Source organism: Neodothiora populina (genome assembly GCF_041146345.1).
Source record: "Neodothiora populina strain CPC 39397 chromosome Unknown canker_contig_15, whole genome shotgun sequence".
Classification (NCBI taxonomy): Eukaryota; Fungi; Ascomycota; class Dothideomycetes; order Dothideales; family Dothioraceae; genus Neodothiora; species Neodothiora populina.
In genome coordinates, this window is record NW_027191413.1 from 1,175,127 (window position 1) to 1,191,614 (window position 16,488).

General features: G+C 51.5%; 3 protein-coding genes across 5 annotated transcripts; 2 read left to right on the forward strand and 1 right to left on the reverse strand.

Annotated features, from left to right (window-relative positions):
- Positions 1-196: 196 nt before the first annotated feature.
- Positions 197-2,135, forward strand: AAFC00_002759 (uncharacterized protein; the record flags this gene model as incomplete). 2 transcript variants are annotated; one of them, XM_069342122.1, is made up of 4 exons in its annotated part: positions 197-434; positions 486-503; positions 601-886; positions 944-2,135. In XM_069342122.1, 4 exons carry the CDS (start codon positions 197-199, stop codon positions 2,133-2,135), a joined length of 1,734 nt encoding a protein of 577 aa, XP_069198630.1. The 2 variants fall into 2 exon arrangements, with proteins under 2 accessions (XP_069198630.1, XP_069198629.1); XM_069348036.1 differs by lacking the exon at positions 486-503.
- A 10,160-nt stretch (positions 2,136-12,295) lies between these two features.
- AAFC00_002760 (uncharacterized protein) lies at positions 12,296-13,525 on the reverse strand (the record flags this gene model as incomplete). Its single annotated transcript, XM_069342123.1, has 3 exons — positions 12,296-12,400; positions 12,454-13,119; positions 13,181-13,525. 3 exons carry the CDS (start codon positions 13,523-13,525, stop codon positions 12,296-12,298), a joined length of 1,116 nt encoding a protein of 371 aa, XP_069198631.1.
- An 871-nt stretch (positions 13,526-14,396) lies between these two features.
- Positions 14,397-16,351, forward strand: AAFC00_002761 (uncharacterized protein; the record flags this gene model as incomplete). 2 transcript variants are annotated; one of them, XM_069342124.1, is made up of 4 exons in its annotated part: positions 14,397-14,410; positions 14,646-15,825; positions 15,880-16,056; positions 16,109-16,351. In XM_069342124.1, the coding sequence occupies 4 exons, from the start codon at positions 14,397-14,399 to the stop codon at positions 16,349-16,351; spliced, it is 1,614 nt and encodes a 537-aa protein (XP_069198632.1). The 2 variants fall into 2 exon arrangements, with proteins under 2 accessions (XP_069198632.1, XP_069198633.1); XM_069348037.1 differs by lacking the exon at positions 14,397-14,410 and having other exon boundaries at positions 14,737-15,825.
- Between the last annotated feature and the right edge of the window lie 137 nt (positions 16,352-16,488).

Genomic DNA, 16,488 nt, shown 5'->3' on the forward strand with positions numbered 1-16,488 from the left:
GTTCACTTTTGTCATCCTTGGCCCAATGCCACGTAAACCTGTCATCCTTCGAACTCGTGACAAGTGTTCGATAGAAATATCGCTAATCCACCATTGCTCCCATTTCATGTATATATATAGCATTTCTCCTGTTCGTCGCACCTAGCAAGCACGCGCGACGTCCCTCCACATCTTTGACGCTCGACTCCACTGCGCCATGCAAGCACCGACGCCATCTCTCACTGTCAATGGATCTACACAACCAACAAGGAGCCCTTCTCCAAACCCAGCCAGATATAAAGGCACTGTTGTCTTCTCTGGTGGCAGTGCTGCGAACCATTTGGTAGATGTTTTCAACCAATTGACCAACAAGACATGTCCGCTGAGCTACGTCATCCCCATCTCGGACAATGGTGGTAGCACGAGCGAGCTCATTCGAGTCTTTGGTGGACCAGGTACGTTCGCAAGACCTTAAGTTGTGCAGAAATATGACTGACCTCAAGTAGGAATTGGTGACCTTCGCAGTAAGTCGAACATTCACTTTGCCTCATCACCTTTACGGTTGATGTCTGTGGAGCGCCGGTGACCCATTGATATCAGACTGATCTCCTGTCTCAACAGGTAGACTTGTGCGTCTGATCCCAGATCATAGTGATCCAGAGTCAGAAGCTGCAGCTATCAAAGCGCTGTTCAATCATCGCCTGTCTCGGGATAGCAGAGAAGCCAAGCATGAGTGGCAAGACATCCTCGAGGCCGAACACATGGTTTGGCAGGGCGTGTCGACTCCCAAGAAAGAACTCATCCGTAGTCATCTCAATTGGGTGAATCTAGAGATTGTCAAGAGACTGCGGCCGTCTTCACGTTTTGACTTTTCTGGGGCGAGTATAGGGAACTTGTTCATCACAGGGTAAGCATCGACTGCTGTGCCTGCCTCGGTGATCTTTCATCTAACTCGATGATACAGCGCGCGGGTCTTCACGGGCTCTCTAGAGTCGGCCATATACCTTCTATCGAGCATCTGCTCGGTTCCCTCAAGTGTTTCTGTGTTGCCAGCAATCAACACAAATTTCACTCATCACATCTCCGTCTCCCTCGCAGACGGCAGCCTGATCACTGGTCAAAACAACATCTCCCATCCAAGCATTCCAACCCATATCCCCTCGACTCCGACCACCGCAGAAGGCTCTCACGATGCGGATCCCTCCGAAATCTGTCCCATAACTCGACTTCGCACAGAAACGGAAGAAAGCGACAAAGTCGAAGACGCCAACCTCCCCGGCTCTCTTCCCTCTCTTCGGAAACCCTTCCTCGAGTTCTCCAAGAACCCTTCCGTCTCGGACGACTTACCATCTCGGATCGAGAGACTATGGTACATCAACCCCTACGGCCAAGAAATCACGCTACCAGCAAACCCACGCGTGACCGAGTCTCTGACAAGCGCGTCCTGTATCATCTACTCGATCGGCTCGCTTTTCACATCCATCATCCCATCATTGATCCTCCGCGGCGTAGGCAACGCCATAGCCACGACCCCATCCATCCGCGCCAAGATCCTGATCCTGAACGGGAGTATCGACCGCGAAACCGGTCATTCGTCATCCCCCTTCACCGCACTAGACTTCATATCAGCCATCGCAAACGCATGCGACCAATCGCGAAACCCGCGCTTCTTCCCCGCCTCCGCCCCCCACAATTACTCCAACTCTGCCTCATCCCATCCTCACACTCACGCCCACGAAGTACACGACCCCCCCAAACTCGCCGAGGCAGAATACAAAACCTACGTGACGCACATCATCCACCTGGACCACGCCGGCGCTCCTAAAGTCGACCGCGCCCACTTGAAATCCATCGGCATCGAGACTTTGCGTCTTTACGGCCAGGAACGAGGCCGCTACGACCATCGCGCTCTGCAGCAGTGTCTCGAGATGATCATGGGGCGGCGACGGAGTGGTGGTTCAGCTGGTGGTACTTTTGGTAGCAGCAACAACAGCAACAGTAATGGCAATAGTGGTAGTGGGGCAAGTTTGAATCCTGGTTCTGGAGCTGGGGGTGAGGGTGGTGCTGGTTCAGAGGGCCAATCGGCAGGGGGAGAAGCAGGAGGGGAGAACGTGAGGTTGGGGAGACAGCTTAGGAGGAATACGCTTGAGCGATGAAAGGTGGGTTTTGGAGAATATTTTTGTCCTTTTCTTTCTTATAAGTATATGTGTGCATCTATCTGGATGTATGCGAGTGTGCGTGTAAGTATACATCAATCGACATGGACCCGTCTTGAACTATACCTACGTAATCCATGAAAAAGTCCCCCAACACACGAAAGAGGTGGAAATGCAACAGTGCCGTCACGCTAATATATTCCGGCTCTACGGCTCGCGCACTCATGCCCCCCCCCAGCCATTCATGCTCTGCACTGTGAGTCCAGACACTCTCCATTTCAGACCTATCATCTACGATCTCCTCAGGTCAACACAGCATGAAAGTTCTTGACCATAGACTAGGTCATTCATGTTGCAGACCGCCCAAGAGTAAAAATCTGCGACCACGACGTTTCGGAGCAATGATCAAGTAGTCGCGAGGAAGGCGTCTGCCTGACTTCAGAGGTAAGATACTGATTAATTATATGTACTGCAAAGCTATCATGCAAAGCGTGATCTATTCATAAATGATGACCATTCTCCAGAACAAACAAACGGAGTCAAGGAAAGCATACAGTCATTGGTGTTACAATGAGTCCAATGGGCACTCAAATCATTACCGTCGCAATTATCACCAATGCAGGGCTGGAGCCCATACGGAATCGTCCTGCCCCTACTTTCGGTACACAGAGGTCACCATCGTCGTCGGTGCAGGGGAAGCCACAGCTTCGCGTCCGAAAAGACCGCCCAAGGCCCCTAAACTCGCCGCAACCAACGGCGCGCCGGAGCTGGTTGGAAGAACACCAACAGTAACTGTGCCGAGAATACCCAAATCAACAGATGCGCAGAGCAGCCCACCGCATGTCGCTGAGGTTGTAGATGCCGGGGCCGCGGTAGTGGTTCCCGTCGATGAAGATCCACCAAGCACATTGGCGCTGACGCCAATCAGTGGACCGGTGCCAGTAGTTGGAAGGACACCAGCACTGACGGTGCCCAGGGCACCCAAGTCGGCGGATGCACAGATCAGGTCGGTACAAGTTCCGGTCCCGGTTTGGATGTTGTCAGTTGCAGTAGTTTGAGCAGCAGCAGTTGTTGTTGGCAGAACGCCCGCGCTTATTCCCAAATCTAGAGGACCCAGACTGGCTCCAACACCGATACAAACCAAGTCTGTGCAAGTTGCCGTTACGGTCTGGCCGGATGTAGCAATGACATCTGCAGTCGCGGTCGCACCAAGCGCACCCACTTCAAGACAGAGCAAATTCGAGCATGCGGTCGTGTATGTCTGTCCAGATGTGACAGTTGCGCCAGTGTCAACAGGGGTGACAGTACCACCACCATTGAGCACACCGAGGTCCACACTGGCCAGGCCACCATCGTTGAGGACGCCCACACCAAGATCAAGGAGTGTCGGTAGAGCAATAGCAGTATTGTCTACAGTTACCGTACCTCCTCCCAGTCCCAAGTTAAGGCAAAGTAAGCCGTCACAGCTGCCAGCTGCAGGTGTCATCGTGGTAACAGCATCACCACCGCCACCAAGCGTGGGTGATGGGATGACGACAGTCGGCAATAATCCAGTGATCTCTCCAATGAGTGATGTGAGGTCGGACGCGGGCACCACAGCCGTGGGAATCGCAGCAACCTCACTGACGAGAGACGAAACGTCACTCGGGTTGACAATGCCTGTTGCAATGCTGCTGATATCCGAGATGATGGACGGAATGATACCTGTAGGCCCTGTCACATCTCCTACAATGCTTGTGGCGTCACCGAGGACGCTGGTGGCATCACCAAGGATGCTTGACAAGCCATTACCAACGGTAGGAACCAGAGATGGAAGCTCAGTAATTTCGCTCACGAGCGATGACAGGACAGAGCCAGGTACCACTTCGGTTGGGATTGCACCGATCTCGCTAATGAGAGATGAGACTACGCTCGGATCTGCTACGCCAGTCGCGATACTGCTGATGTCCGAGATTATGGACGGAATGATACCCGTGGGCGCACCAGTAACGCCTCCTAGAATGCTTGTAGCATCGCCGAGGATGCTTGTTAGACCATTGCCGACAGTAGGGATCAAAGATGGAAGTTCGGTGATTTCGCTCACAAGCGACGACAGGACAGAGCCAGGGACTACCTCGGTTGGGATCGCACCAATCTCGCTTACGAGGGAAGACACTGCTCCTGGGTCTACTACACCGGTAGCGATGCTGCTGATGTCCGAGATAATAGAAGGAATGATACCCGTGGGCGCACCAGTGATGCCTCCTAGAATGCTTGTTGCGTCGCCGAGGATGCTGGACAAGCCGTTGCCGACAGTGACAGGGAGACCAGTGATATCGCCTATCAAGGACGATAGAACAGAGCTAGGAACCACTTCGGTTGGAATTGCACCAACCTCGCTGACAAGGGAAGATACTGCACTTGGATCAAGAACCCCGGTGGCGAGACTGCTGATGTCTCCAAGCACAGATGACACGATACCAGTAGGTACACCTGTAACTCCGATAAGGCTGGTTGCGTCGCTGAGGATTGAAGACAGACCATTGCCGACAGTTGGAACCAAGGATGGGAGCCCGGTGATATCGCTGACTAGTGACGAGAGAACAGGGCCAGGTATAATTGAGGTGGGAATGGCACTAATCTCGCTGACAAGCGAAGAGACCGCGCTGGGGTCTACAACTCCTGTTGCGAGACTGCTAATGTCAGAGACTAGAGATGAGATAACGCCTGTAGGAACGATGCTAGGTAGATCGCTAAGTATGGTCGAAAAAGGATTGCCAGCAGTAGGAACCGCAGCAAATGACGTTTCTGGAAGGCCAGTGATCTCACTGACTAGTGACGAGAGAACAGAGCCGGGTATAATCGAAGTGGGGATGGCACTAATTTCGCTGACAAGCGAAGAGACCGCGCTGGGGTCTACAACTCCTGTTGCGAGACTGCTGATATCCGAGGCTAGCGATGAGACAACACCTGTGGGAGCGATGCTAGATAGGCCGCTAAGTATGGATGAAAACGGATTGCCAGCAGTAGGGACGGCACTAAATGACGTTTCTGGTAGGCCAGTGATCTCACTGACTAGTGACGAGAGAACAGAGCCCGGGATCACAGAGGTTGGAATCGCACTAATTTCGCTGACGAGGGAAGATATTGCGCTTGGATTCGCCGCACCTGTCGCAAGACTGCTAATTTCAGATAGAAGTGACGAGACGACACTCGTTGGGGCCAAGAGACTCGTCACACCGCCAAGTATACTCGAGAAGCCATTGCCGGCGGTAGGAACCCCTGTGATGGGACCGATGCCAGGTCCGGTAGGAATTGATACCGACGGTATGATGCCAGTGGGTATCGAGGTTGCAGTAGGCAAAGCCGATATGAAGGAGCTGAGAGCGCTGGTGTCGATGTTTGTGGCAGTAGCGAGTGCTGATGTCAAGGAAGCCAGTTCACTTGAAGGTATATCTGTTGCTGATGGCAAAGCACTAGACAACTGCGAAAGAAGACTAGAAGGTACACTGGCTCCGACCGAAAGACCAGCTGATGCCGAAACTCCGACGGGAACGGTTGACGCAACCGGTGATCCTGCAGGACCACTTGCTTGACCTAGGCCAGCAGTAGGGACGCTAAGAAGCGATGATAGGGCCGAAGTGGGTATCACGGCACCGGGGCTTGCTGCTAGAGAACTAAGAGCAGAAGACAGGGTAGGTCCAACAGAGGCGCCAGGATTAGCTGCTAGAGAGCTGATGGCAGACGAAAGAGCAGGGTTTGCGGAGAGAGCACCATCAGTTTGTAGAGCACCGACTAAAGAAGATATAGCAGGGTCTCCAGCGGTTAGGCTAGGACTTCCCGAAGCTGCGCTCAGGATAGCAGAAGCGGCTGGTGCGACTGTAGCGCCTGGGTTTGCAGCTAGAGCGCCCAGGACAGATGAAGCCGAAGCAGCTAATGGTCCAGGAGTGGCAAATGCACCTCCGACAGCAGCGTTGAGGAGCGACGAGACAGCCGGAGCCACTGACGCTGATGGGTTGGCGGCAAGTGAGTTTAGCAGTGACGATGCGGATGCAGCTAGAGGGTCGGGTGTAGCACCACTAGCTAAAGAGCTCAAGACAGACGAGATCGCCGGGCTAACGCTGCCACTTGGATTGGCGGCCAATGAGTTGAGCAGTGAAGATGCCGAAGAGGCAAGAGCACCGGGGGTAGGCAATGCACCTGCTTCTGCGCCGAGTAGAGAGGATACAGCAGGATCCACTACTGCGGTCGGGTTCGCTGCCAATGAACTCAACAACGACGCCGCAGAGGCGGCCAGAGAGTCAGTCGGTGCACCACTCGCAGCTGCATTGAGTAGAGATGAGATTGCGGGATCACTTGTCGCACTTGGATTGGCTGACAACGAACTGAGCAGTGAAGATGCGGAAGAAGCAAGTTGGCCTGCACTCGGTGCGTTACCAGCTGCTGTGTTGAGCAGAGAAACAAGAGCCGGGTCGAGAGGTCCAGCTGTTGGGTTGGCGGCCAAAGAGCCTAGAATCGAAGACGCTGCCGCTGCAAGGGATCCACCCGATGACCCAGGCACAGAGCTTGGACTGGAGATGCCAGATGCATCTGGCTGAGCACATGCTGCTTGTAGACCATTTGCCTCTTGTGTCAAAGCATCGACGGCCACAGAGATCAAATCACCGAGTAAGGACGGGTTCCCTTGGTTGCTGAGATTGCTGACAAGATCGTTGATGTCTGTGTTGGTGACTGCATCAAGAAGTGCTTGTCTCTTGGTAGGGGCAGCTCCAGAACTAGCCAAGACAGAGGCAGTCGCCAGAAGTTGGGAGAAACGCATATTGCTTCCTCACTTTAGCAGACTACTGCTCCGTTTCTATGTGATGTTTCAATCAGGTATTGGAGGAAAGGTCAAGTCTCTGGCCTGTCTGATGAATGACAAGTTTGAGATGATTAGTTTTGAGTGTAGCAAAGGTTTCTATCTTATATATCCGCAGGATGATATGCCATCTGTATGATACTTGATCGATGCAGAGTAGTTCGCCAGAAGTGCTCAATTCAATGCAACTATTCAAGACGGTTAGGTATGTTTCAGTATTATCCATGGTTCTCAATCTTGACAGAGGGGTTAGCCCCTTCATACCTAGTCCAATTACCAGCTGATAGATCCGACGTTTGAAGTGCTTATCGAAGGTAGGTGCTTCGTGGGTCCCAACTTCCTGAGTAGAATGACTCTGGAGTGGGGTCCGAGGCACCGTTCCGGTTCTTTGGCAAGCGCCTCTGTGATGCTATACCTCATCGCCGTTTTCGTACGATACCATCTGCTTCCTAAGATATGGTCTTTGAGCTAACAGTTTCTATGTATGCTCTTGTCTCAGGGCATATAATTAACCTTAATTCGGTTCATTGCAATTCAGCAGAGGCGTTAAGCCTGGTGCTGCGACTATCGGCATCAATGTCAAGGCCTCAGAATATACACTCACATGACTAAGAGTGACTTGACCAGCACTCTCATTGCGTACTTCAAACTGATATGAGTAGTCAAGATCTAGTTGATTTGTCTACAGTCATACACATGTCGGAAATCGTGAGGTTGTATAACAACATGTTCCTTGATCAACCAAATCAGATCAAAGGATCTGAGGAGTGGCTTGAGAAGTGTTAGCCGGCATGTGAAGTAAGACATCATGTCAGTGCACGGCAAGAAGGGCGCAATACTGCGATACCATTGGCGCTTAGCTGGAAATCGTTATGGGGTTGTCAAGATATCTTTGATAGGACAGCACCTTGGCCATCATCCAAGAGACCGGATTCAGACGCGCCCTGCACGTCACCATCGATGTAAGCTTGAAAGATGCCAATCGAGATTCGACAAGTCGAGTCTCTATCAGTCTGAGACTGGCAGATCGTCGCTTCAACGTAGTAACAGTACCTAAGCCACAATCCAATTGAAGTTCATGGCATTGCAGTCAAAGTACATGCCCAGCAAGTGATGTTCCTAGCATGTAACTCGGTTGACGGAACGTCCAGTGTCGGGATCCGAACCTTTTTCAAGCCACTTCCAAATGCACTTGAGACCGTGAAGAAACCCTGCATGAGGAAATCCCATAGCGTTAGCGAACGATGTAACGCGCTGTCGGATGTGAGTCTATACCAGCTGTTTCCAATCCATCTGGCCTCTAAGAGGTGCCTTAAGGATAGGACTACATCCAGATTTAGCCTGTGGAGCAGCTGAACGCATGCAACGGCTCGCTTGCTGAGAGCTTCATTGGAATGCAGTGAGAACTAATGGTCTTCTTCTACTACTTCTGTAGTACTACTGCGTATAAGACACCGAGTGTATGTGTCAGACGTGTAGCAAAGCGTCTAAAGTATCGAGCTAAGGCTTAGATCACAGCCAAAGACAGACTTGAGGTTTGGCAAACTGATGTTGTCTGCGTTGCAGGGTCTGCAACATTTCAGTCGCTTGTACTGTGCTTGGCGAGGGACGCTCAACAGTGCTTCGGAGTCTCCGTACCTGTGCTCAGTATAGACTACGATATTAACGACGACGTTAATATCCAAACATCTAGTTCATTACGAGCTTGGGCTACACGTGTATGGTCGCAAAGCGAAGGATGCCATGACCACACAGTACCTTACCCAACAACGATGGGCATTGGATCTCCAAAGGGAAGGTAATCGGTCCCACGAGTTCATCGCTGGACTGCCGATCTTGCCTCCTAGGTCGGCGTTGTTTCTACCAGTCGGAAGGAACCCAATGGGAAACCATTGCCGCCACCTTTAACACAACAGGTTTGACACAACGGGGCTTCGTACGCAACGTCTGCCACCAATCTACCTTTTATAGGGCAGTGTGGCTAAGGCATCATGATGACCATTGCGTGTGGTGATGGGACCGAAACTTCATATGGTTGTAAACATGGGAGGCGGTAGCGTGCGTGTATCCTTCGAGCGCATACTACGAGGCAATACAGCGGAGGTGTCTACCTGGTAGTCAAAGCTGTCAGCAAGTTATCGTGGCAGCAACCTTTGTGTTGCAAGCATCGCTGACTCGATACCCGGTACTTTGGGTAACACCGATGAAGCAATGAAGCCGTATAAGCGACGTGGTATGTAATTGATATGGAAGCCAAGCTTCACTTCGACCGAGGCCTTGCGATGCGGAGGCCTACAGTCTTGACTCAGACACATGTCAGCAGATCGTATATTCGACGAGGCCCTTCCTCACTTCGAGCCATCCTTGCCGCAGACACCATACCGTACCTTAGACATGCTATACGGTCTACGAAGGCCCTCCTTGCGCGACAGATGACACCTCTCCGGCCCCACATATGGTACCTCTACAGACAGAACCGTCCGCCAACGGACCGTTCCTTGGGAACTCAAGGTCCAGGACCCAACGACTGTGGCTTACATGGACGTGTACCCGTCTTGCTGGTCGTCACGCTAGGTACCTTACCTAATTCCCCACTCACGAGCATCTCTTCCACTTCTCAGGGTCAGCGCGGTCCGACGTAGAGCCAAAACTCCGTACTTGTGCTGCATTCAGACGCACTTTAGCTTCACCAAGAGTAGGAAATTACCTTCACCAGACTGCCAATACCAATTTAATGGTGGGTTAGGTGGGATAGCTCATCCCAAGGTCTCCTCCTCGATCCGCGGGACCTTCGCGTTTAAAACAGAGTTCAAACTAATCGTGAGCACGCAAGATGATATTATGCAAAGGCTGTGACCGTGATTACCGCAAATATCTCAAGTCATCATATGTACAGTATCTTTTGTTGATGAGCATCAATTCCCCAAAGTTGATCAGACAAAAGGACTCGCAAGCCAAAGCGGCTGGCTTTTAAGCATTTAAGCTTATAAGCATTGCTTGAGTCTTGTATCGCTCCCAGTTTGAGACCGCAGCCACGCACGAGAACGGGTCGTATCGCGACATGTGGCAATGTGTAAGGATGATCAATGGCCGAGATGGACGATTTGACATGACGGCATTCGAATAAGACCAGAAAGTCCAGATGTGTGATGTCTGATTGGATGTGGGAGGATTCGCCATGGCCACTAACGATTTCATTGCCTGACCATGCTGCCGGGAAGCACCACTTTGGAGGATAAACGTGAAGATTTCACACCCAGATGAGATAACGCATTAAACGCCAGATCCGTTGTAGTTTGTACATCCTCATCCGGCACCCCTTTTGATCGATACACAAGACAGCGTTCGACGAAAGAGGTTTGGCAGAGTAGAAGGTGACAGACAGCCGGGACTATATGATGTAAAAGTACAACAACGTAGGCTGAGGTAGGTAAGGTGGTAGTCAGACGTCAAGAATGGCTATCCCAAATAAGGTAATCGCGTCGTTGAACCCCACAAACCATTCCATTGATCCTTGTCAAGTTTAATCCCCATATCGCTTCCAAGCTTTGAACCGTTCTTGGGTACGTCGACCTCAAGCCATGTTTGCAAGTGACGTTCTGTGCGTTCGTCTTGACTACTGCAAGATATACTTTGATCCGCCTTCAGACGTTTCCTCTATTGCATCCTTGGGCGTGTAGAGAGATTGATCTACCTTACCATCGGGTAACTCCCATGAACACCCTCGACGTCTATTCCGTCCCTGCCGGTGATGATGGCATCCCCATCGCACACCATATTCAAGCCACATGCGTAAGACACGGCAATGCTGCACGACGGCATACACTGTTCAGACCCGCGACCCATGGCGATGAAGGTGGTATTCCGCCAAGTATCAGTCTGGGCCGCTTGAATCGGTAATGCTCAGGAGAAGATCCCCAAGACGAGACACAGATCTATCAAGACTTTTCACTAGCCCGATGTGCTCTTCCACCATCGATCTTCCCAGGACCCTTTGTGATGAATGTAGTATTCCATCGAGGATCTCTTCGGCCCTCTAGATCGCATGCACGGTGAAGCTCAGCAAACCCCCGATACGAGACAAGATTCTGTCAAGCAACTCTGTTCACTAGGCGCACCTGCTCTTCCATCGTCGATCTTCCTAGACCAAACACTCCATGCATTCTGGGGGTGCCCCCATTGACTTCCGAACCTCCCGACATTGCACCCGGAACATCCAATCAAAGCTGTAACATCGCATACTACTATACACAGTGGACAGACGGCAAGAGAGACCATCGAGGAATCTTGTCTCATCGGGTTTTCCATTTCTGCGATTGACTAGCTTGAGTCTCCATGGAAACTTGGACGGAAGACTCAACTTCTTGTGTTACATCTTGGAACAAGGACGCATCGCTTCTACGATATCTCAACTATGGTCTGTGAACACCCCCAAGACCTTACTGGTGGGTCATCGGGTATCATTTCCTGGCTTGCAACTATGGTGCACGCATTTGTCAGCCTGGCCATGATTGGAAGACGCGGAGCGCGCCGATATTGCTTTCCAGGTAAGTTGGAGCAGCGCGCTTGAATACAGACGAGAGCTCGCAGCATGCTTGTTTCCTACCAGGCAGACCCCATCTGTGTTTAGATCAGATGCTTCGGACGTGTTACGCCGCTTCGGTGCGCATTGCTTCCCTACTGCTTTCAAAGACCCCCGAGGGGATGGCACAGAGAAGTAGACAGGACCGGACAAGACCTCACGTTCTCGGTCGCATATCTTTCGTTTCGAATGTCTTCAATTTCTCTTTCATAGACTTTGCGCATCGTGTTTCCCCCTTTTTCCGTGTCTACATCATTACCTGCACTACCTACGATTGACACGTCAGACCTTCGGATGCCTCGCTCTCCTCACACCATTGCTTATATATACAGGAAAAGATGATGATGGCAAGAGATGGAAAAGAAGAAAAACTCATAAATTGGCGATTGCCGGAAACGACATGGGGTCATTCACTCGAACCTCCGTTCCTGTAGCAAAAACACTCCTGGCTTCAAGTCTGCGCGTTGAACATAGGCGTAGCAAGTACGAGAGCGCCGAGCCATCGACGTCTCTACAGGCTGTCGCTCATTGTCGCAGTGGGGAGAGTCCTTTTTTTTGTAAAAAAAAAATCCTTTCCTGCTGCTGGTCGTTGATGATTTGGATGGGGAGGTGATAAGGGTAGTTGACGTTGATGATCTGGACTGAAAGATAAAATGTTGATATTGTACAGGAGGCGCGATAACTCGAGAAGATCAATGACTCGAGCCAGTCCTCTATTTATTTCATATGAGCTGAGGATGTCTAGAAGGGGGGAGTGACGGGGCTGGTGGCGATGGTCTCGGCTTGTTGCATGACCTCCTCCTCGGCAGCCTCAATAGAGACGGCAAGACCGAGCTTGGCGCTGTTCTGCACGGGGAAGTCAGTGTATTGTGAGGTGTCTCTGAGGGTGAGAAACTTACCTTGACGTGGTCGAGCTCGCCAGCAAAGGTAATCTGGACCATGGGGACGACACGCTTCTCAAGCAACACGCCGAGCTTGCCGGCACTGTCAACCTGAGCGCGGAAGCTGCTGGCGCGGAAATCGTACTTGGCACCGAAAGTAGCAACACCCTCCTTTCTGATACCGCCCATCATGCCGCCCTGAGCAGCACCCATACCGGCGACCTGAAGGTTGAGGTCGACACCAGCCTCGAGCTGCTGCGACAGTCTCTTCCAGTATGAAGTCTGCAGACCACCGGCAGTCATGAGCTGCGCGCTGGCAATCCAGTCGTCACCCTTGTACTTTCCAGCATAGCTGATCATGCTCTCGGGACCCATTTGTGCTGCAGCTCTTTGGTAGACGGCCTCGAGACCGAGCGAGAGTCTGGGAGTGATGCTTTGCATGTAGCTGCCAATGAAGATACCAGTGAGGGGACCGTCGAGGACGGATGGGTTCATGGCCTTGATCTGAGCAGTGAAGTCGTTGCCAGCATAGTCGTTCTCGAGCGAGAATTGAGCGCCGCCGGGGCCGGCCATTGAGGCAGCCTGGATCTGTGCAGTAGTCTTGGTGATCCATCTCGGGGTCCAGCGGTAGTTGAAGCGCGCCGATAGAGACAAATCGCTGTCGAGGTTACCTTGGCAGAAGACCTGTGAAACATAGACATTAGGTATTGCGATACTATGACTCGACCTCCCGCACGATGCCTACCTTGTTGGTGCCGAAAAGAGCCAAGAAAGCATATGGAGGTATTTGTTGCGAGCCTTGCGAAAAGGCGTGGGAAACCTGGAACAGCGGAGCAACGCTGAAGGCCTTTGTGAGATCGGCGCGGAGACCAGAGAAGCTCAGGTTGTTGAGGAAAACATCGCGCTGGACCTCCTTTGCAACATTCTCTACGGTGCCCGGGTTAGACAGGCCGAGTGCGTCTCTTCGCGCCTGGAAAGAGGTGTAGGTATCTCTGATGGCGGAGAACACCGCGTTGTTGGAGAAGCTCTCAATGGCGCCTGATCGCTTTTCCGATAATGCAGGGAACTGAGGAAGTGGCACTGAAGTCATGATGGCTAATGTGTGTGTGTGTGTGTGTGTGTAAGAGAGGAATTGAGAGAGGATCAAGATGGCGGCGAACAAATGGTGCGTAGACGGCCAGATGGAATACAGAAGAGAGCGCCTTCAGACAGCCGGATCAAGATGGAGGAATAAAAAGCGCAGCCGTAGATATGGCGTGCAGATGGAAGATGTGGAAGAAAAACAGAGGATGATGATGTCGTTGTTTGCAAAAGTCGTGCTGAGCTTCATGAACATCTCTCACTACTTCTGTACACTCTTCTTTTGTCCAAATCAAATTTCTGGCTCATTGACTCGTGATTGGCTGACCGGCATTGCGCCGAACTGCCTCGATATATGGCCACTATCACTAGCACCACTACCACTACCACTACCACTACCACCGACACTCCTCCACACCGGACGCCGTACGCCGTGTTCAGCCTTACCAACCAGACACCTTATCGTGAATCCCGCTTCTGAGCAAAAGAAACACAAATCTTGAGATAATTGTGCAATAACAATCGTGATTGCCTCTTTCTTCTCGAAAAGATCGAGCTATCGCATTGCCTCCTCACTAATCTTTCCTCTACGCCGAGCGCTTTAACTTTCGTCGCTCAACGCACCGCAAATTGTATCCGTACCACCTCATCAGTCCAGCCGCGTCAAGTCCGGGAAAGCCAGTTCCAGATTCCGACCCCTCTTAATACAATCTTGCCTTAAGCATTAGCTATCGCAACAGTGAGAAGTGCCACCCACAATTTGCAGGGAGAAAGTGCGAATCATCTACCAAACGAAGCCCAACTGACGTTTCGGGAAAGCTGGAATCACCCGACCTTGACCCTGTGCCTGCGTCGCCTCCTTGACATCGTCAGACGATACGATGGACACTTTACTGTATGTTTTCCCTTGTTCGAACGTGCCCGTTGCGACATCACTCCGAACCGCAATGGGTATATGTACGTGCCTTGCACGAAGGAGCCTGGCACACTTGACCTGTCTGGGCTGTATCAAGCAGATAGTCTTTCTCTGATCGAGATAATGTTGACTGTTACATATGCTCATGCTTGTCCCGCCAATGCTATCGAGTACCTGTTTAAGGCCGTCCGCTGACTTGTGAATGCTCGAAAAGTACAGCAGATGTCGCGGCGGCTTCGCCTGCCTGGAAGCGCAGATCAAGCACGTTCGTTGATGCTATACATGACTTACCGGAAAAGGAGAGCATGGCTCCTGCCCAGCTCTACAGTACCGAGTCAGGCCGTCTCTTTCATTCAGGTAGAATGGTGATTGCCACCGTCGGTCTTCCTGCCAGAGGCAAGACTCACAACTCGGTCGCCTTGGGTAGGTACTTGCGCTGGCTGGGCGTGAAGACACGCATCTTCCATCTTGGTGATTACAGAAGAGCTACTGTCGGCCATGGCAATGACGTCCCTGATGACTACTTCTTCGTCAATGCATCTCCCGCTTCCGTCCTCTTGAGACAAAAGATCCTTCGTAAGTGTAGGGAGGATATTTATGACTTCCTTGAACACCAGAATGGTCAGATCGCTATCTACGACGCAGTCAATCCTACTGCCGCCGGTCGCATCATGCTTGCCAAGGAATTCGCGAAACACAATGTTCAGACGCTGTTCCTCGAGTCGCACTGCACTGACGAGAAAATCATCGAGGAGAATGTCCGGAGTGTCAAGATCTCTTCACCCGACTACCAGGGCTGGACGTCAGAAGACGCAGTCAAAGACTATCTCGCCCGCATCAATGCCAGGATACCGCATTTCGAAACCATGGAGGAACCTGACTTGCACTACGTGAAGATGGTCAATGCTGGAGAGAGAGTGATTGTCAATCAATGCGCCTTCAACTATCTGTCTCAACGCATAGTCTTCTATCTCCTGAATCTACACACCAAGTCACGTCAGACTTATTTCGCACGCGCCGGCACCACTCGTGCTGGAGAGTCGTATAAAGCCGATGCCTCACTTTCTTCCGAAGGACTGGATTATGCGAAGAAAATGGGCGAAACCTTGGTCAGACATCGTGAGGAGGAGCGAAAGAAACTGATCGAGAGAGGCGCGCCGGAGGATCTTGCGCTGAAGCCCCTTACCATCTGGACCTCAACACGTCGAAGAACGGTCGAAACATCGACCCACTTGGCAGCGCTTGGCTACAAAGTGAGGCAACGCTCGCAAATGAGTCAATTGAATCCTGGTGTCTGCGAGAAAATGTCGGAGCAAAAGATAAGAGAAGTTTACCCCGATGAAGTGACCAAACATCAGGCCGACCCGTATCACCATCGTTATCCCAGGGCTGAGGTAAGTGTATTATGAGACAATCAGTTGATTGTAGTGGAGCTGACCTATCCGCAGTCTTATCACGATCTGGCAGTCCGACTTGAACCAATCATTCTCGAGCTTGAGCGTGAGCATAATGACCTCTTGATCATTGCTCACGAGAGCGTCTTGCGCGTCTTGTACGGCTACCTCATGGCTTGCAGCGCCACCGACATCCCAAAGCTACAATTTCCTCGTGATGAAATTATTGAGGTAATTACGGACATGCTATTGAGATGCATTGCAGCAGCTAAACCCTTTGCAGATTATACCGGCCTCCTATAGCAATGAAGCAAAGCGAATTCATATACCAGGATTACCGGATCGCATCATCCCATCAAGTCCAGAAGATCTCAAACTACCAGTGCCTCCCTCGGGTCAAATAACGCCATTCTCGGGCCTCGGCAGTCCAGTTGGCACAAATACACCAACATTCTCCGGGGAGGGACAAGAATCTATTGGTGGCGTTGTTGTGGGCGAGAACGCCAGCATCCACCCTGCTGAGTAGACTCATGCACAATCCAGCGGACAACCATCTGCAACATTCTCTCGTCTGCAAAGCTTGCAGTCAACAACTCCAATCAATATCTCTAGTGGTCCGAACATTGCAATTGATTCTCAATGCACAATGACGCTTTGCTCGTG